The sequence below is a fragment of the Littorina saxatilis genome, linkage group LG2, assembly GCF_037325665.1.
Source record: "Littorina saxatilis isolate snail1 linkage group LG2, US_GU_Lsax_2.0, whole genome shotgun sequence".
NCBI classification, from domain to species: Eukaryota; Metazoa; Mollusca; class Gastropoda; order Littorinimorpha; family Littorinidae; genus Littorina; species Littorina saxatilis.
In genome coordinates, this window is record NC_090246.1 from 43,011,405 (window position 1) to 43,033,422 (window position 22,018).

At 41.0% G+C, this 22,018-nt stretch overlaps 1 protein-coding gene and 1 long non-coding RNA gene across 3 annotated transcripts in view; one reads left to right on the forward strand and one right to left on the reverse strand.

Annotated features, from left to right (window-relative positions):
* LOC138959049 (uncharacterized) overlaps positions 1–15,963 on the forward strand; it is a 44,000-nt gene extending 28,037 nt beyond the window's left edge. Inside the window, exons 2-5 of one of the 2 annotated variants that reach the window (XM_070330408.1) lie at positions 4,954–5,072; positions 5,825–5,911; positions 6,396–6,557; positions 15,562–15,963. In XM_070330408.1, coding sequence (XP_070186509.1) covers positions 4,962–5,072; positions 5,825–5,911; positions 6,396–6,557; positions 15,562–15,786 — 585 coding nt within the window. In that variant the 5' untranslated portion in view covers positions 4,954–4,961 and the 3' untranslated portion in view covers positions 15,787–15,963. Of the gene's footprint in view, positions 1–4,953; positions 5,073–5,824; positions 5,912–6,395; positions 6,558–13,480; positions 15,165–15,561 lie in introns of those variants that run through there. The other variant, XR_011453586.1, reaches the window with a different exon arrangement.
* Positions 15,964–16,114: 151 nt separating this feature from the next.
* On the reverse strand, positions 16,115–17,546 carry LOC138959052 (uncharacterized). The gene is made up of 4 exons (XR_011453589.1): positions 17,513–17,546; positions 17,126–17,200; positions 16,742–16,822; positions 16,115–16,324 (listed from the first exon to the last, which is right to left on the reverse strand). It is a non-coding gene; the product is annotated as an uncharacterized lncRNA (long non-coding RNA).
* Positions 17,547–22,018: the final 4,472 nt, after the last annotated feature.

Below are 22,018 nucleotides of genomic sequence, written 5' to 3' on the forward strand. Positions count from 1 at the left end.
ATGTCAAAGGAACCGAACTGTACATTGCGGACACGCTGAGCAGAGCCCACCTACCTGATCCAGGAGACAGCGTTGAAGTGTTGGCGATGAACTCGCTTCTTGACATCCCAGACAAGATGCATCAGGAAGTGCTAGCGGCAACGTCGGCTGATCCGTCGATGCAGGTACTTCATGAACTGATCGAAAGGGGGTGGCCCGAAAAGAAATGTGACGTTCCAGAAAATGTGCGTGCATAATTATTTTGATCTCAGAGATACTTTGAGTTACCAGCATGGAATCATCCTGAAGGGTGAGAGGATTGTGATTCCATTTTGTCTGCGAAAAGAGATGAAAACGAGACTGCATGCTGCTCACCTGGGGTATGACAGCATGCTGCGTCGTGCCCGTGACCTGATGTACTGGCCAGCGATGACACAGGACATCAAACAGATAGCAGACAACTGTGAGGCTTGTCAGAGGATGAAGCCTCAGAACCAGAAGGAGACTCTGAAGCAGCATGACGATGGACAGCGGTGTTGGTCAAAAATCGGAACAGATCTCTTCGAAATTTCGGGAAGGCAGTACTTGGTGACCGTGGACTATTTTTCCAATTTCATCGAGGTCGACTACCTGCCCAAGACAACTGCTGATGACGTGATAAACAAACTGTTGAGCCATTTTGCAAGATATGGTGTCCCGACAGAGGGATCGCAATTCACGTCAGACGTTTTCCAGCGCTGGCTGAAGAGATGGGGGGTGATACACACAACTTCATCACCAACTCATCACCAGGCTAACGGGAAAGCGGAAGCTGCCGTCAAGACTGCGAAACACTTGATGTGGAAGTGTATCCAGAGTGGTTCAGATGTGTATGAGGCCCTTCTGGAACTGAGAAATACTCCCGCACAAGACACAAATGTCAGCCCTACTCAGCTGATGTTTGGACACCTGACGAGAAGCCGCATCCCAGCAGCTACTGAGAAGCAGCTTGGTAAGAAAGTGGTCAGGGAAGCCATGCAGAAGCGCACTCGTAGGCGCCAATCTGTGAAGCGCTGCTACGATCGACAGGCACGTGACTTGCCTCCGCTCCAATCTGGTCAGCCTGTGTTTTTCCAACACAAAGAGGGTCAACGATGGCAAAGAGGTACTGTGCAGAAGAGACGAGATGAGCGGTCCTACATTATTCATGGCGAGAACGACGGGGTCTACAGGAGAAACCGAGTCCACGTCCGGCCCACATGCCCTTCACCAGGCGTACCGGAACAAGACGGGGTCTACAGGAGAAACCGAGTCTACGTCCGGCCGACACGCCCTCCACCGGGAGTACCGGAACAAAACACAGAACAGATGAGACCACCACTTGATATTGATGACGCGCGAAACCCTGTGGTTCCTTCGAACATTGACTCAGCTCCTCCAGTGATTACATTGCCAAGTCCTCGTCCAAAGCGAGCGACACAAAAGCCGAGCTGAATGAAAGACTATGAACTTGATACCTAAAGTCGACCAACTACCATTTGTTTCCATTCGTTGGCATAGAGGACACTAATGTCAATTGTTTGTGTGTGTTTCTTCTCGTCTGTATTCAAACAAATACAGCAACACAGGCACTGTGGTGAAGTAATATCTGAACTGATATAAGTCGTTGCTTCCAAGTTCGCTGTTTTATAAGCTATATTTTTTTCTCTCTCTCAATTTATAATGGAAATGTTTTCCTTGTAATTGTTTCAGTTAAATTTGTGTTCAGTAGTTACAATTTAAGAAGAAACAATATAAAGAAGAGAAGAAAGCTGTTTGGTTTAGTATTAAAAGGCAACCACACGTATAGCAGTAGGTCAGGGTGATACTGAGTATACACACAAATGCCTATGTGTTTTTGTTTTTGTTTTGAAAAGTTAGGATCATATGACATTGGCATAATGTTGTTTGTTGTGTTGGTTGATTTTAAAGTTCTCATAATTTTATGATTTGCAAGCAATGCATGTCAACGACAAATGCTTTCTTATTTGACAAGGGGGGATGTTGATATATTATGTTCCTTTGGTTTTCGGTATGTAGACATAGACAAACCCAGATCGAGGCTTGTGGTCGTCGCGCTCAAGTGTGCAGCACGGACGTTACGATGTTTGGTAATGTATCTGAAATACATTAAATACAAGTCATCCAACAAACTTACAAACGTGTTTGAGATTGTGAGCGTGCTTTACTAGCTCTTTTAACAGCCATTAACACAGTTAATAGACAAACATTGCAGATTCCAATGTTCTTCAAGACAAAAGGAAGCTCCCTTGGGCACCTTTTCACGAAATCGTGTAATGATTTGTAAACACATTGCCTATACATTGTGTTTGTTTTCACCCTTCACAGAGCCCCTTTCAGTGGAAAAGGAAGTTTATTGTCCCTCTTTGCCTCAGCCAAACGGTAACTTGAGTTCAAATCTGCATTTCAAGCCGTTCGTTATCCAGCGAGTGCATTCGCTCATTCCACGCGGCTTTCGAAATGGGCAAGCAAATTACTGTAGTAAAGCTTTCTTTTGTTTACGACGATTGTTCACAAACATCGCCACCGCGTGACAATAAATTTTCCCGCACGCAAACGTGCCATGACGATGGAAGAAAGAAATGCACTGTGATGCACTGCAGCCAAGCAAATAATAATGCCGATAAAGGACAAACCTTTTAAGTGAAATTAGACTTTGAAATTTAGTTGACGCGTGCATGCTTGCAGAGTTTATTCATGGCTTCACTGAACGTTTCTCATCGGTTTACAGGAGTCGATATGTTTTTTTGAGTTTGTGCAAGTCATGCCTGTCCGTGTTTGCCTGTTTGGGTATGCTATTTAGTGTGTGAGCGCCTTCTTAAAGGCACAGTAAGCCTCCCGTAAACCATCGCAGATACTGTCAGGCACACACAGTACAAACACCCTTCCATTTGAACGCTCACCGAACGGGAACATCCTAGGTGCCCTACGTAAAGAGCTAGCAATTTTCAAAGAATTAATTTTGCGGATTGTCTGTCAGACAATCGGACGGTGCTTTTTTGCGCTTCTGACCTAACTTTTGAAATCTAAATAATAAATTGACAGCTTGTTACACAAACATTCTTAAATCATAAAAGAAATCTTTTTTCATCAAGACAAGATCAGAACAATACGAAGTTTTTAAAGTTTAAAAAAAGATAGCCCGGAAGCAAGGTCGTGGTTCTCATAGCAGACGACGCTGCCTGGCGCCAGTTCCTCTGAACCGTTAACCGCCACTGCTCTAGTTCGCAGCCGTTTCAATGTTGCATTTCAGATTCAAAGGTACACAATAACGTGCTATTGCAGATAAGCTTACAGAGATTTGCATTGAAATGACAAACTGGCGGCTAAATTGTGAAAAAAGGGAAACTGGATTACACGGGTTCACGATGGCTCAGAGGTAAGATAAACCACGCAAAAATACATTCTTTGAAAATTGCTCGCTCTTTACGTAGGGCACCTGAATGTTCTCAAGCGGTGAGTGTTTAAAATGAAATGGTTTTTGTACTGTGTGTAAAAGCCTGACAGTATCTGTGATGGTTTACGGGAGGCTTACTGTGCCTTTAACATCAGTACGTCTACCTCATACATTCGACATCATATATTCAGTATGAAACAATAGACGATGTTCGAAAATAACTCTGTCAGGATTATCAGCGGTCTGGAGGAGTAGGAGCACCTGAAAATGCAAACAGGTTTTTCACAACATCCGGAGCACTCTTCACGCCTCCGACGGGCAGTATCCCGCGATCGGGACGAACAACCAACTCCAATGTGTATACCATGTAGCGCGCCGCACAATATCAGCGTTCACGAGGTCATCGGAGTTCATAATGTGTTGTGGAAAGGATCGCTGGCACAAGGATCACAACGTGTTTTGATCGAGGTCACAAGGGTTTGGCTTGCGGTCACGTGGTGTTAGGAAAACACTGTGACGTGCTTAGCATACACTTCGAGTGATCAGCAAGCCATCCGTGGCGGTTTGTGGCTCCGATGATTATATTTTCGAAAGAACTCAGACTGTAATTCTCATTGTGAGGCCTTTTTTGCGCGAGTCATCATTTTCGTCCTACCTTCGACCCTGAGTATTTCATGCGCTATTCCTAGAGATACAGATTTGAAATTGAGCCGAGAGCTACAGAGTTCCTTTTGGGAGTTCAATAGATGACAACACACACAAGGAAGGTCTTGGAATTAGTGTTTGAGCGTTCTATTTGTCAAATCTGAATGTTGTGTTTAGTAGTCATTTCAGACCGTGATATTCTCCATTGTGTTTGTTTCTGTTATGCGAAGCGTTTTAGTCCTGTATGGCACGGAATTTGCATGCGTAAGCTTCCTCAATCATAGATGTGTATTGACAGGATCACCAACTCGTTGCGCGCGCTCAACAAGTAGCGGAAAGCGTCCCCCCGCGGGTTGGGGGGAAGAATTTACCCGATGCTCCCCAGCATGTCGTAAGAGGCGACTAACGAATTCTGTTTCTCCTTTTACCCTTGTTAAGTGTTTCTTGTATAGAATATAGTCAATGTTTGTAAAGATTTTAGTCAAGCAGTATGTAAGAAATGTTAAGTCCTTTGTACTGGAAACTTGCATTCTCCCAGTAAGGTCATATATTGTACTACGTTGCAAGCCCCTGGAGCAATTTTTTGATTAGTGCTTTTGTGAACAAGAAACAATTAACAAGTGGCTCTATCCCATCTCCCCCCTTTCCCCGTCGCGATATAACCTTCGTGGTTGAAAACGACGTTAAACACCAAAGAAAGAAAGAAAGCGGAAAGCGGAAAAGACGAATTTGACAGCAGACGGCCATTAAGTTTTTAAATTTCGTGTGACCAGTTTGTTGTGTTTCATCGGCTGTCATCATCATGCCTGGTTCTTACTGTGCAATTTAGAACTGTAGAGCAGATCGTTGAAGGTGCTCTAATCTTTTGACGTTTCGTGTGTTGCCGAGAAAAGGAAAAAAAATGATGAATGGCGAGCTGCGTTCACAAGCAAAATCTGACAAGCTTTTCAACCCAGAGAGAGCGAAGATCTGTGCACGTCACTCGACTTCAATGAGAACTGCTTCAAATACGGTATGTCATGTTCTTCATAATAATGATACCGTGGTGATTTCGAATTATCGTGTATTGTAGTATTGCCACAAATATTGTCAGTTTGTTTTACATCAAAGTTCTTGCTGAACACCTGAACATTTGTGAACCTCAGTGCATGTTCATGTTGCTTCGAGTTCAAGTCTAAGTACTGTTAGCATAGGGCAACAATATTTTTCTTTGCATTTATTTCGGAGTTTTTATGGTGGAATACATTCTCTCAATTCTAGAACAGTTGAAATGTTGAAGATCGGTACAGAAATGTTTATTTTACGATTTTTAAAAAAAAAGCGATTTTGGGGCTGCTGAAAGTGAAATTGAAAAAGTGACCTCGCCCCTTACAACATGTCCTGCACACAATTTTATCTAAAACCTGGTGCAATATATTTTAAATGGCTTTCTTGTCATTAATACTTTGAACAAAAACAGATTTGGTGGTAGGAAGTCACACGAAAAAGAGAAACAAGACCTCTTTATCTCTGTGAAATTCTGAATGTGTTTGTACTTAGTAAACCTTCAAAAGGTAATGTTTTTGGCTCCCATTTCCAGACACTGCTATTTATTTTTCTTATTTGGTGATGGTTGCTACACATCTGAATCAGGATCATCTTCCTAATATTAATAGGTAATATATAATTGGAACCCTGGCACGCTAGTGATACTGATAGCGGTACAGAATGGTTCAGTATAAATAAAATTAAATGATAATTGGTTTTTCTACTTGATATTCGCAGGGCCGACTCATCCAAGGAAGTCTTCCCACTGAGATCATGCCACAGAAGTCAATTGAGAAATCGAAGACACATGCAAGACGTGAACCAGTAAGTACAATTTATTCAAAATCAAATGGTTGAAATGCATGTTAATACAACATTTTGTTTTTATCAGGCACACACAAAATAAGTTCAATAATGACATTGACAATGCCACGCACATTTTGGTTGGTAATGGTAGGTGTGTTACTTTTTACATTTATTGACTTAAAAGTTTACTGTTTTAACGAGAGCGAGGGTTGTCTCCCTAGGTTCAAGGTTAAATACCAGAAACTTTCTGATTCCATTTCTTATTTCTAGTTTTTTTCAACATCTAATTTGCATGCAGTATCGAACATCAAGTTATTTTTTTTTTATCAAATCATCAATATCTGTTTGCAAAACACAATCCCTATTCTCCACCAAATCGTTCAACTTCAAACGTCTATCAACTGCCATTAATAGCTATCATCCAGCTATTTTTATGGACAGTTAGACTTATTTCTCTAGAAATTTAGTTTTACTAAGGGTTTATTGTTCTGCTTTTTTTCAGACATTCCGTCCCGCACCAGAATTGCTAGAGGTTGGTGCAACTACAACTTTGAAGAACTGTGTCGTGATGTACAGCAGCTTCCCGAGCCGTGGTGCCTCGCGAAGAACGAGGAGAACCTGGTTAAGGTTGTTGTGCTGGAGCCTGGAGGCCAGCTTGGTTAAGGTTTGATTTTGATTCAGCATTTTCAGTGATTTTTCTACGCAGCTGATGGTGTTTGGATTTAAAGTGTAAAGGAAAAAGTCCCTCCCGAAGCAGCGTGCTGCAGTTTAGACTGGCTTGGCGACAGTGTCCAAGTGAGTGACAAGTAACATTTTCAGTAAATCGCTTTGTGTCACAATTTTTCGAGGAGAGAGTGGGGTGGTGATCTGTTTTACAGCGAAAGTACCGTGCATAGCGCGGGACAGGTTATATTATTAAAAAAAGGGTTTGTTTGTGATGATGTAAAGATCGTGTGTGAAACGAAGCGCATTCTTGCAGTGAAGATTCGTAGTGATAACCAAAGTTTGATTATCGCAAATGTTTATGCACCAAACGAGTCTAGAGAGAAAATGACTTTTTTTGCAGATGTATCTGACATGTTAAAAAGGGAAGATGGTGATATAGTGTTGTGTGGTGATTTTAATTGTGTCATGAGTAATGAGCTCGACATAATAAGTGGAGAGAAACATTCAAACGTTGTTGTGAAACAATTGAATGACCTGGTGAATGAATGTGATTTATACGATGTATGGAGAATGCATAATTTAGATAGAAAAGAATTTACATGGTCAAACTTGACTACGTTTTTAGTAGCTTAAGTGTGTTTGAAAAGATTGTTGATTGTGACATAATCTCTGTTGCGACGTCGGACCACAGAGGCTGTAGTATTCATATTATAAACTATCTGATGTCGTTAGAGGAGAGGGTTATTGGAAATTTAATAATTCTCTGTTGCATGATGTGAGCTTTGTTGATCAAATGAACAAAATGTTTGACACATTTCAACTTGATGTTGAAGAGGATTGTCAACTTGGTTGGGAATTATTGAAAATGAGAATCAAGGATTTTTCCCAAAATTTTAGTAAGTTTAAAAGTTTTGAAATTAAAAATGATGTTGCAAAACTGTATGGTGAATTAAATGAGTTGGATAAAACCCTTGGGATCTCCCCTGACTGTATTCAAACGCAAGGTAAACGGCAGAAGGTCAAGCTGCAGTTAGAACTGTTAGAGCAGCGTAAATCTCGTGCAGCACAGGTGCGTGCAAGAGTTCAATGGATCGAGCAGGGTGAAAGGAACACATCTTTTTTCTTGGGTTAGAAAAGGCGAGAGCAAACGCAAAAATAATGGAAAGTGTAAAAGATGATAACGGACGAATTGTTACAACGCAAGAAGATATTATTCTCGTCCAAAAAACGTATTTTGCTGATTTGTATAAACGGAAAATTGATGAGGGAAACATGAGCTTGAAAATTGACACTTTTTTGGATGGAACAAAGGTTTTAAAAATAAATGATCAGCAGAAAGACAGCTGTGAAGGGGAAGTGGTAGAAAGAGAAGTTTTGTCAGCTCTAAAGCGTATGAATAATGGTTCTGCGCCTGGAATTGATGGATTAACAGTTGAGTTTTATACGTTTTTTTGGAGGAGCCTAAAAAGGTATATACTTGCGTCTTTTAACTCTGCTTTTAAGAATGGAACTCTATCTAATTCACAGTGTAAAGCGTCAATTACACTGATTCATAAAGGAAAGGATTTGCCAAGAAATGATTTAAAGAATTGGAGACCTATTTCACTGACCAATACAGATTATAAGTTATTAACTAAATGTTTAGCTCTTCGGCTCTCTGGTGTTGTTGGGAATGTTGTGAGTGAGGATCAAGTTGGTATATAAAAGGTAGACGTGTCTCAACCTTATTGCGATTAGTTGATGATGTTTTAGAACATGCAGATTTACATAATAAGCCTGGATTGATGGTGTCAATTGACTTTTTTCATGCATTTGATTGCATCTCCAAAGAGTTTATGTTGAAGATGTTTGAAAAATTTGGTTTTGGAACTGATTTTGTGAAATGGGTTAATGTTTTGATGAAAAACGCAAAAAGTTGTGTAAATTATTGTGGTTGGTTATCTGAATTTTTTAATATTGATTCCGGAATAAGGCAAGGGTGTCCTTTTTCCGCACTAGCCTTCGTATTAGCAGTTGAATTGTTAGCAATCAAAATTCGAGAGGCCAAAAATATAAAGGGTATGTCATTATGGAACAACAAAGATATGAATAAAGTTTTGAAAGTATTGTTGTATGCTGATGATGTTACATTGTTTTTGCAAGATGAACATGACATGTTCCAAGCCCTGGCTTTGATCGGTAAATTTTCGGAAATATCAGGTTTGAACATAAATCACCAAAAATCCAAACTAATGTGGTTTGGGTCGCGGAAGAATTGTAGGAATGAGTGTTGCGGTTTTGCATGTACAGACAAAATGAAAATTCTAGGTGTATATTTCTGTAATTATATGCGTGCGTCAAAAGTGAAAGAGAATTGGGAAGAGAGAGTGAATGTTACAAAAAGGCTCATCTGCGTGTGGGAGAAAAGGAATTTGAGCATTATTGGTAAAGTCTGTGTATTCAAAACGTTTATTCTGCCCACATTTTGTCTATATAATGCTGGCGCTGATTGTACCAGACGACGTTCTAACTGAAATGAATAGGTTAATGTTTCGCTTCGTGTGGCGCAAAAAAGACTGCAACAGAAAAGCATTTGAAAAGGTGAAAAGAACTGTTTTATGTAACGAAGTAAAGCAAGGATTTGCGTCAGATGCAGTGTTCCTTTTTGTTAAGCTGGGTTGTGAACCTAACTCTGTCTAATGAAGACCAGAAATGGTCATGGCTCCCAAAAGCACTGTTTTACCGTTTTGGGAGTCGCTTTGAGTGTTTTTTTGCGAACATTAATAGCAAACCATTTAAAGGATTGGACAGTATTAAATCGGAATTTTGGTCCGCTGTGTTGAAGGCATGGCTTGATAACAATCAAGTCGATAATAATGGTAATTCTGTTTCGGGTTTGCTGTGGAACAACAAAGATATAATTTGTCAAGGAAACCCACTTTTTTTTCGGATTGGATTAAGAGTGGTATAATGTATGTGAGCGATGTGTGTGAGAATGGACGTTTTGCTTCCTATGAAGAAGTGTGTGAAAGAACTGGCTACACTGCAAATAGATTGCTTGAGTACAATGTTGTTCGAACAGCTGTACATCTCCTTTTAAGAAATGTCGATATAAACGATGTAAATTGTTCAGTCTGTGACATTCCGACCTTTTGTGGAAAAAAAGTTAAATCAGAAAAAGAAATTCAAAAGATTCTGGTAGGAAAACAATACAGCCCACCCTGTTCAGAAGGATTTTGGAGAAGAAAATTAGGATTTGAAATTGACGAAAAGAATTGGAACTTAGCAGCCACTGTCACTAGTGAAGTTCGATTACGTGTACTGCATTGGAAAATATTGCAAAACATTTATCCAACTAATATTTTATTGTGTAAAATGAAAGTGAAGGTTAATAAAAACTGTACATATTGTAAGGATGAACTTGATGTATTGGAGCATTTTTTCTTTCAATGCCCAACAGTGCTCAGGTTTTGGAAATATATTGAAATGTACATTTTAGTAAACATTGGCGAAAGAATTAGGTTGGATGTTACAGATGTGCTTTTTGGTATAAAAAGTAACAGCAAAAATATGAAGAAGATTAATCGCATTATTTTAATCGCAAAGATGTGCTTAAGCATTTTTTTAAAAACCGATTCACGATTAACACTGGAAATTATTTTTTGAAATCATGTTGTTTTGAGATTTCGTTAGTCTGAAGTTTTATTAATTAAAAACAAATTATTGTTTATTTTCTTTGATATAAGGTAAAGACAGCCATACATTATGATGCGAATATTGTTTTTAAAAAGATCAATATATGATGACATATGATCATTTTGATGCTACACATGTTGACACGTATATTATTTTCACGTATGACTATTTTTTGTCCTTTTGTATAATGTAAAAGTTTTTTCTGAACCGCAAAAAAAAAACCAAAAACAAACAGGTAATGGTAATTACATAATCTCCTGGTTCTCTCTTTCTCTGACAGGCAGAAAATGACAGAGAGACATAATCAGAGCTAAAAGGTATTGGTTATTACGAAGATGTTGGCGTTTTTGACGCGTGAACAAAGCGAAACTGACAAGGCAAGATTAAAAAGAGTTTGATTAGGAAAAAAAATATATATATTACATAAATGAACACTATTACAGTGCTTATTCACCATCATAATATAAGAAATACTGCTATGCTAAACCATTCTTGAAAAATAGTTTACCTGCGCATTGGTGCGACAGAGCCTTCCGTCTTGCCTCTAAGATGTTAGTTTGGCAAGTGCTGTAACAACTTGTTTAACTGGCAACACAGTCGCAGCTCACCCTATACATTTGAACATTGCGTGGAGACTCAGCTCTACAGGTAACGGTACAGGCCCCATAATCATGGTCCAACAGGCATGCGAATCAATAATAATGTTTTTCACGAGAAAAAAAAAGGTTGTTGTGCTGGAGGCCAGCTTGGTTAAGGTTTGACTTTGATTCAGCATTTTCAGTGATTTTTCTACGCAGCTGATGGTGTTTGGATTTAAAGTGTAAAGGAAAAAGTCCCTCCCGAAGCAGCGTGCTGCAGTTTAGACTGGCTTGGCGACAGTGTCCAAGTGAGTGACAAGTGACATTTTCAGTAAATCGCTTTGTGTCACAATTATTCGACACCAATTCTGAGCCAAGAGAATGATTTTTTTTTTGCATTTGGAATGTTGTGTTTTATAGGTTAGGTGTGGAAAATTGGATTTGACTGTAAAGCTCTTTAGCAGAGAATGTAAATAAACCTGGCCAAGAAATTATTGCGACAAATTTCAAACTCCCAAATTAAAGCATTGATTAATTCCCGTTAATTAATTAATTTAATTAAATGTCACAAGAATGTATACTTTAATTTGGGTGCAACATGTTGAAACTTTGTTTGAGAATGTATCTGCTTCATTGATTAAATATATGCATGTGTATGAATAGGCATCTTTCTTGTGTCAAATTGTGCGAATTGAGACTGAGTGAGATAGTGAATGTTGGCACATTACAGGGCCGGATTAGGCAAAGAGGAGGGGGGGGGTTGGGGTTGCCAGTGATGGTCCAAGGGGATGTTCCTCTGCCCCTTGTGGGGGTCAGGGGGCAAAGCCCCCTGAAGCTGAAGGGTAGGTCATATTCTGAGATAGGAAAATGGTCGCTCCTTGCATGAAACGGTATAAAATAAACAATACATTTTTTTTTAAATAAGTGAGGTACATGTTTAGGCTAGGGGGGGGGGGGGGGGGTGCGCAACCCCCATAACCCCCCCGGTAGTCCGGCCCTGCATTAGTTGTCACTGTATGGTGTGTGTGTGTGTCACTGTGACCAAAGATACATATGCTTTATTTGAGTTCATACAACTTCCAATTCCATTCAAACGTTAACAAAGTGTTGCTGGTATGCGACTGAACATGTGCTATTAGGAAAGCAAAGCAAATTCCAGTGTACATAGTGGTCAACATAAAAAAATCAGACGCATCGATGCAAGACATTTATCAAGTGGCTGACAATTGATTTTGAAATGAAAACTGTTTGCAAAATATCTCGCTGTCAAAAATATATCTTGAACAAGTACACAAAGGAATTAGGTTTGAACCATAGCAAAATGAATATGTTTCAATTGTTCATGTTGCAGACTTAAATTTACATGGACTCAGGCATGAAAATACAGAACAGGCACTTAACAAGCCATGTGATACAATACTGAACTGAATAGGAAGAGAAGTACATTTTAACGACAGCAGATTTTAACACCAAAAATCGACACCTAAGTCAACAATCAAGAAGTTCAAATTCAATGTAAACTCGGAGGCAAAAGAAACGCAAATAAAGAATGCGTTAATTAAACCTTTATGGACTTGAAATAAAAAGAAAATAATGATACTAGCATGTTCTGCACGTGTTGTTTTAGCGGTCTTATCTTGTTAGAACCGTGTTTGCCGTTATCTGGGTCACACGTGAGGTCTTGTTGACGGGGATCCCAAACCGTCATGGGGACCACTTTCGGCACATGCACAATGTGGAAAAGCAGCTTTTCGTGTTCAGAGTGTTCAGGCAAGCTGTACCGTACTCACAAAACTGTTACAACATTCATTTCTGCGACACAGGCGCGATGCCGAGACTATCACCAGATCAGCGCCAACAGGCGATCGGGAGACTTGATGCCAGACAATCAGTTCAGCAAGTTGCTAGGGCATTTGGAGTAAATGTCACCACGGTTTATCGCCTGCAGCAACGTTTTCATGCCACTAACAGTACCTGCGACTTACCAGGACGTGGCAGACCCCGGGTAACAACAGCCCGACAAGATCGCCATCTTGTCCATCAACACCAGCGAGATGCATTCGAAACTGCCGCCAACACAGCCCGTAACACATTTGGGGTGCATGGACAACCCGTCAGTGCCAGAACTCTACGCCGACGCCTTGGTGGGCAGAACCTGGTAAATCGGCGTCCTGCTCGACGTCCTGTCTTGACAGCTCAGCATCGCCTGGATCGTCTAGCCTGGGCCCAGCAGCACGCCCACTGGCGCCATCGGAACTGGCGGAGGGTTCTTTTTTCGGACGAGAAGTGCTTTTGCCTGGAACCTGGCGTTGGGCGTGTCCGGATCTGGCGAAGACCTGGACAGCGGTTTGCTAACAATAACATCCTGCCGCATGATCGATGGGGAGGTGCCAGCGTCATGATATGGGGCGCCATTGGTGTCAGTTAGCGAGTGGGACTTGTCGTCTTTCAGAACGTCGGCCAAGGTCGTGGGAATGGTGTCAATGCAGACCGCTACATCAATCAAGTCCTGCGTCCCTATGTGGTTCCATTTGTCCAGAGGTACCGGAACTGCCTGTTCCAGCAAGACAATGCCCGTCCCCATACTGCACGTGCTACCCAGGACAGGTTGCGTCACAACAGCGTGAACATTCTGCCTCATTCTGCTCGATCTCCGGATCTCAACCCAATCGAACACTTTTGGGACATCATGCAAAGAAGGATTAATGCCCTTGCCCGGAGACCCCGCACAGCAGCAGAACTGCGTGCTGCCGTGACCCAGGTGTGGGCTCAGGTCCCTCAGCAGCAAATTAATCACCTCGTCCTCTCCATGTACCGGAGGTGCGCCACAGTCATCAACGCCCAGGGAGGAGCAACACGCTATTGACTTTCAACAGTCTTCAAACAGTGTTCAGTGGAACATGGCACGTCATGCTCTCATCCCAATACACTTTTCCGTATGGTTTTTGTATCGGTCAATTCGTTTCCTTGTTATTGTTAACCCGAAATAATTAATTCGACATTAAAATTCATGGGTAACCCATCTTCACTGCAGCATTTGCGTTTCTTTTGCCTCTGAGTATATATGCACTTGATCAGATAGGATAGTTTGTACTGCATGAAGAAAGATCATACACAACACACTACAGAGATCCTTCCTGATTGTTCTCAACATTGTATGTTTTCAGCTTTTTCCTCAAACTCTTTTCTTTCCATGTACATTTCATTTTGTCCATCATTGTCTTCAGTTTGTGGTGGAGTCTTATTTAAAAAAACCCAGATGAACATTTTGCAAAGTGTCTTCTTGAACAGCTTGTGAAAGATCAAATGAATACAAAGTGTCATAAAAACACACCGGAACAGCATCACTGTTTCTGCATGGTTCAATAAAGTCATCTGCTTTTGCCTGTGTGTTGATGCACAGGTTTCCCAGAAAATCTGTTCCATGGACATCAAATCACCAAAGGGAAGTAATCGCTCTTTATGCATACGACATGTGTAATTGATTAAGCGAGAGTTGTACGGAACCTTTTCTCCTGGCACGAGAGGATGAAAGTCGCTTGTATATTTCAATGCTTGTTATGCTCTCAGGTGCCAGGAGAAAAGGTTTTGTACAACTCTCGCTTACTCTATTACACAGTCATGTCGTATGAATAAAGAGCAATTACTTCCCTTTGGTTATTTGATATCATCAACGCTTTGCCTCATTCTGTTTAAGATTTTTCTTTGTGTTGCATGGACAGACACATCTGCAATACACTGGGCTTGACAAAGGTCAGTTTGCACTTGTTCAGCATGCTTGTCATGTCAGGGGTGGTTTCACTCTCTTCACTGCGCAAGTCAGGGCTTCCAAACACTGCAATTTCTCATCTCTGTACGCACTCTTTTGGAGACACCAAACTCTGTTTTACCTTTTTGGCAACACATCCTCCAACATACTTTGCATTGTCCTCTTCATCCTCTTTGATTTCTAATGCACTTACTGGTTCCATAGTTTTTCTTCATAGGCCTTTAAGACACCAACAGTGTGACAAATGTATTTGTACATATTTTATTCTAAATTAATGTTTAGCATTTTCATTAAATGTGTGCAGCTTTGCTTGTCATACTTTCAATCTGCATAGTGTGGCCTGATTATTGTGAGCTCTGCTTTCATTGGTTACCTCGTTTGGAATTGACCAATGGAAGAGGAGGTTACTAAATTGGAGGAACTTTAGGTAGCCATGTTTGTTGTGTGAGTCAGAACATTCTTAATTGTCACTGAAGGAAGGTGTGTCTGTCCAAGTCCACACATCTGTAGAATGCTTCTCAACCAGCACTGAAGCCAACTGTATTTGCCTCATGCATTGACAAATCATGGTTGATTTATTGCTGTGATTACACATTATTGATTTGTGTTTGTACGGTAGTCTTCATTGATGAAATGATTTTTGAGAATAATGTTGTGAATTGGATCAGAAGATGTGTGAGCTGTTGTCAGCCATTTTGGAAAAGAATGTTTGTATTTTCCTTTGTAATGTAGTATCTGGTAATTGGGCTGAAATGATATTGTAATAGCATAGGCTAGTTGATGGATGAATGTGGTATTATTGAGTAAGAGTGGAATTAATATTTTATGGGGAAGTTTGACTAAAATTGAGTGGTTGGAGTCAACATGGAAACTGAGTGGTTGAAAATCATGGAAAGGGATTTATGGATTCAACTTGGGAAGAAAGGATAAAACTTCAGTGTTCTTCAAGAGACTTATGATGGTATACACTTTTTATACAGCACCCCGGTTGGAGCCAGGATGTCACTCCGATGTGGGAAGAGAAGAAGAAGAGAACATCCCCTCCTTGTCATCACTGCACTGGAAGGACAGATGCAACGGCAAGGTTGAAACTCAGCGCAGGAGTTCTTGGGCCAGGTGGTAACCCACTCCATGTCTCACCATTACCATGTATCTTCACTGGCGTGACATGGGCCAAGATTATGTACCCGCTGAACTGTAAGTAGTATGTGCACTAAGAATCCACGGAGATACACATTGAGACAACTTCAGTGAGGAACAGAATTTCCACCACTCAACATATTATTATTCCCCAGTGAAAGCAACGGACTGTTTATTGTGTGTGAATCGCCATATATGTATTTTGTGTGAATGATCTGAATATAGGTGCAAGGGCAAAGGGAGATCATTTGTTTACGTCTTAGTACCTAGCTTGAGTGCTGTGTGTGTGTAGTGTGAGTGAATTAGTAAACAGAGATAGAACATGCACTTTTGATAGAATAATTATTTACACACAGACACTTCTTAATATTTATAACTTAAACAAATTTCAGCAAAACCCCCTCGTAACAAACAGTATAAAAATGTTTAAGGCAATCCAGGCTGAAGCTGCAGGGGATACTGTCAACTCAGTAATGCCTGAATGCTGGGTTGAAAAAGCAGAGTAGTACCTGGCCCACGCCTTCTCCTTGGCAGCATTCCCAACCTTGCCTCGGGGAACTAGGCAGTCATTAAGAAGCAGAAGTTTCTCTTCCAGATCTGCACCTAAAACACAGAAAATAAAATATTATAATTAAAACAACATACAAATATAGCAGAAATCAACCCAAGAGTGAAACTGAAGATGTAGATGCATGCACACAATCAAAACCAACAACACACGACAACAACCCAAAACTACACTTTACATGAATGGATGTGAACATATTAAATTTTGTATTCCATTTGTCGTTATAGAACGTGTTGACAAACCACTTTCATGAATCCTTATCATGTCTTACAACTATGACATGTGCTATTAATGATCCTAAAAAACACATGAAATATTGTAGTGGCAGGCATGTAGCCTCTCTGTGCAACGAAGCAGTATTTTTGCTCGAAAACTATGATGGAAAGTGATCTTTCAGGTACTGGGACTTTGCAAGCTGATTTTTTGTTATACCGCCTTACTCAAAAACTTACTTTTCAATTACTGAATTGGTCGACAAGCTCTCTGAGCTCCGGTGAAAGGCAGTTGTCATTCTTGATAGATGCACAAGCGTTCTGCAATAAAGCATGCAATTTAGAAGTGACAATGAATTTAAAAACAACAGAAGACATCAAGCATATATCAAAACAGAATTATGCTAGAGGGGAGAGAAAACAAATATATTGCACTGATCTTTTTGATGTGTTGATCTGACTTCAGTTCCTGCACCATTTTTAACTTCCATGCATGATGTACATTCAAATCAATCAATGGTTCAGTTATATATCACTTTTCGGTTATTTCTTGAATATCTGTTGTTCCAGTTCTAAATTTTCATACATAGTCTTTTACATAGATCTGTCAATATGTTTACTTACTTTTGGCAATTCTTGCAGTTTCTTTTGTGGTGATGCTGTCATCTTTTCAGCGATTGAGATGTCGGTACTTTCCCCCTGAAAAAACAACAACCATGGAATAGAAAGGGTATAAATCTACAGCCGAATTTCTAACATTCAGAAATTGTTCTGTTGCAAATTTGTCGGTTCACTGAGCTAAAATAGTGGCCGATGTGAGCGAGAATTCTGCTGATCAGCTTGCGTGCACAGCTTCGGTTTTACCAGTGGGTCAGATGCTCTTGCGTTTCAAGTGTTAAAAACAAAAATAATGATGTGCCGTCCACAATCAATCTTTATTGTTGATTCACATGACTCATTTCAATCATCAGTAATGATCTTTTTGTATTGCTTTGTTTGCTTTTCACTTACCTCAGCCACAAACTCCACCTCCCCTTCGAATTCTCCATCTTCTCCATGTGTTGAACGACTGCACCGGAAGTGAAGATTCTGTCAAAACCTCTCGCAGCCGCAGACAGGAGTTCGAAAGAGGGCCAGCGCTAGCGCACGCGCGGAGTTGGCGATCCTGTCAAGGATATCTATGCTCAATCCAACGGTCTTAAAACTGCTCTGATGAATGGGTATCTATGAGGACTAAATAAAATATGATGACAGACGGAACTTAAGTCCGGACTCCTGACAGGAGAGATGAGCGAAGCAAACCGCTCGCTGATTAGAATTCATTTAATTATTTGGCATAGTTTCGGAGCAGTTTTGAGCAAATCATTGCAGGTGTTTCTTAATTACTGAAGAGCAAGTGTCGCTTGAACTTTTTAAGGTCCAAATCGTTAGAAAACCTTCTAAAATGGCGCCTTAGGTATACTTTTATTTAAGCGTATAACACTGCGCATCGCCAGCAGGTCAACAATGGATGGTGTCAACAAGGTTGATGACCGGTTAATTTTTATAACTTTTTAAAATATTTTTTTACTGTCCCAGCACCTGTTCCATGTCCAGGTGTGCTCTCTGCATTCACTGCTCCATCCACATCTGAATTTCTTTCCGCTGCCAGACTGTTCGATTTTACAGACGCTCTAGGGAGGGATGTCGGGTCGCTGCGGTGGGCTACCCTCTGAAGATGACACTGCACTGGGGCTGCCGAGTCACTTCGACGGTGTTCAGTAGTTGTTCTGTCCCGAGCCAACAGACGCAGCCCACTACCTACAGTACTATGCCCCTACTAACAACATTGACTGTTAAGTCGCTGAACCGGACTGAGTGAGCGAATGAGAAATCGGCCATCCCTTCCTCTCAAACATACACCCCAAGTCACACACACACACACACACACAACCACACACACCTTTTAGAAAGGCAAGAGACACACACACGCCCGCACGCACATACGCAAGCATGCACGCACACCTTTCAGAAGAGGAAGAACACTCTCTCTAAAGCCCGCTTCTAACTACAACCGAACCAAGCCGACCTAAACGTTCGGCGACGTCATTAAATCAGGGGATTCCCCTATTTTTGGGTTGCGGCTTTAACGTTCGCGGTTCGCCGATTCAATCCTGCAAACCTTTGGCGCGTCATCGGCGAACTGACTTTTGATTGATTGAATAGTTGTGTATCTTCATCCCTGAAGAGTGACAATACTGGCGGCTTTAACGCTGCTGTCAACAGATCACGAGTCTCACGTGATATTTCTTGATCATATGACCGGTATCACCGAAATATTCGCCGCTAGTTAGTACACCGAGCCAGGTACTGTGTAACATTCGCCGAACGTTCGCCGACCTAGTTCGGCTTGGTTCGGCTGTAATAAGTTGGTTTGGCTGTTGTTAGTAGCTGGCTTAAAGGCTGCCCCTAATTGGGCGAAATCGACAACGCGAAGTATGCTTCGCGAAGCTGGCCGCATGGAGCTTTAGAACTGAGTTTTCGGGCTCAATTATAAGGACGGACTTAACACACACACACATACACACGCGCACGCCAACACACACACGCCCGCACACTCGCACACAAACACACACACACACACACACTCTCTCTCTCTCTCTCTCTCTCTCTCTCTCTCTCTCTTAGTTCTCCCTCTCTCTCTCTCTCATACACACTAATAGCACATGTGCACAAAAATATTGTACGAGAGAGAAGTCATAGACATGACACACTCAAAAAGCGAAAAATAAGCAAGAAAGACGCTGAGAGGTGATGAAGTCACGGTGCATCTTGACGTCGTCTACTTCAAGTTCAAGTACTTGCGCTAGCACAATGCTGTAGACTCGGAATTTCTACCCAGCCAAAGCGGCCTTGGGTGGCGTTTGATCAAAACGCAAAGAGTTAGTGGACACCTCCCGTACATGTATTTTAGTTAGTATGTTCCCAAATTGTTGTGAACTTCTATCCCCAACTTTAGCCACAGTTTGGGCATAAATAATGCTTCTTTTTGTGTCATGTATTATTGGGAAGAATATACCTCAAGTTGAAGTCAGTATATAGCGTTCGTGGGATACCTGCAGCTTCGCTGGGATCAAAAGATACGGCTCATAGTTAGCTAAAGAGATACAAACATCACGTCGAAAAGAAAAGAAGGGACTGTCCGTCCTTGCCTGGGAAAAGTAAAGCCTAAAATATCCGATCCAGCAGGGTTCACACCGTATAACCGGTTGATACGAAGAAACTACCCACGCTCCGGTTCAATCGATTTCAGCTCTCACGCGGCGGCAAAGCGAGGTGAGTTGCTCCACAAATTGCATCATAACTTTCACAAAAAGACATTTTATCGTATTATTGTTGTTTGCACTTTAGCATAAGAAGTATGCGTACCATATTCCAGAATTATTTTATTATTTAAATGCACTTGTAAAAGGGGAGCAGAGAATATTGACACATTTCAAGCGTTCTGCGCCAAAATGTTGACTTTTCATTGTTATTATGGAATATTTAATGCAAGTAAAAGATTATAGTCAACGGGAAAGTCAAGATTAATCAATTCTTGAAACATGAGTGTACTTTTTGGTCTTTGAAAAGTTGCAATTCGATTACACGTCAAGAAATCGCGTAGCAACCCTACAAATTGCCGGTTGATACTCTCACGCTTGCTTTATTTTGAAAGGTTGCGACTCTCACGCATACTCGGTTGCGACTCTCACGCAGTTTTTCAAATGGAAAACGGAGAATATTTCATGTCTTAGCATGTTTACCTGTTTGGATTTGATGCAAAATCTCTTATGTAGTCTCTTAATGTTTAAAACCTCTCTCTATCTCTCTCTCTATCTCTCTCTCTCTCTCTCTCTCTCTCTCTCTCTCTCAGTTTGACAGACAGGGTCCCGCCAGCATTCATCCACAAAGCATTGATTGACTTGCAGATCTGGTCTGTTTCAGAATCAGAGTCGGCAAAGGCAAAGTGATTGTCACTTTAATTGAAACTGACGTGAGTGACACCAGCGTTGGAGAGAGCATGTTGCGTCACTGAGATATGTTTTTTACACAGTCACTGGGTCAGAACGGCAGAAATCCAAAAGTGTATGGACAACCTGCAGGACTTTTCAACGTTCGAGAGAACCCAGTCCTACCACGGAAGAAGAAGAAGAAGAGGAAGAAGAAGAAATCAAGCGAGGACGAAGATCTGATCAGAGACCTGACTAACTTCACTAAGACAAAGAGTAGGAGAGTTTCTAATGAAATCAACGAGCCGAGCCAAAGTATTAGTATTTACTTCATGTATTTCAGGTTTACATATTTACTCCACAATCCACTTCCAAACATGCCTCTTATACAGTTAGAAATGTAGTTAAATATAGTTTTTGATCATGAACAAGCAGAAATTCAAGTGAATCATGTCAAGAAAATCACCATGATCCTTGTTTTCCCCGATAACAGAGGATCTGCAACAGTGTGGGTTTTCTCGGACATTTACATTATCAAGGGTGTATTAGGGTATGAATGACAGCTCATACTGTCTGTAAAGAGGCGGTACACCCCGAGTTTGCCGAAACTACAATAGGGGAAAAGGGATCATAACAACTCTATGATGGGGAGAGGGGTCATGTATATATGTGTGTGTGGGGGGGGAAGAGAACAGGAATCAGTGGCAAAATACCGGACAAACAAAGATTGCCTGCATAAACGAGTAAATTGTTGGTTTTTTTTGCTCAAATAAAGCAAAAATCATTCGTGAGAGTCTCAACCAGAGAATAAAAACTTTGCGTGAGAGTCTCACCCTACCGAGCGTGAGAGTATCAACCGGCAATTTGTAGGGTTGCTACGCGATTTCTTGACATGTAATCGAATTGCAACTTTTCAAAGACCAACAAGTACACTCATGTTTCAAGAATTGATTAATCTTGACTTTCCCGTTGACTATAATCTTTTACTTGCATTAAATATTCCATAATAACAATGAAAAGTCAACATTTTGGCGCAGAACGCTTGAAATGTGTCAATATTCTCTGCTCCCCTTTTACAAGTGCATTTAAATAATAAAATAATTCTGGAATATGGTACGCATACTTCTTATGCTAAAGTGCAAACAACAATAATACGATAAAATGTCTTTTTGTGAAAGTTATGATGCAATTTGTGGAGCAACTCACCTCGCTTTGCCGCCGCGTGAGAGCTGAAATCGATTGAACCGGAGCGTGGGTAGTTTCTTCGTATCAACCGGTTATACGGTGTGGGGTTTGATTTGCAGCCATTTTAGTCAGTATTCCCTGAAAGTTGTGTTACTTCTGAATTACTGCTTTAAATCTTCAGAAATTGTACTCAAAGAGCCCCTGACGTTTGGAATTGTTGAAAGACACATTTGTTGTTGTTTTCCCCCTCAAAACTGACCCAGAAAACTCCCTTCTCTTGACTTTCAACGTGGTTTACACCAACCTCCATCGGAATGACATCAGGGCCCGTATGCATGAACTGGAAGTCAGAAACACTGGA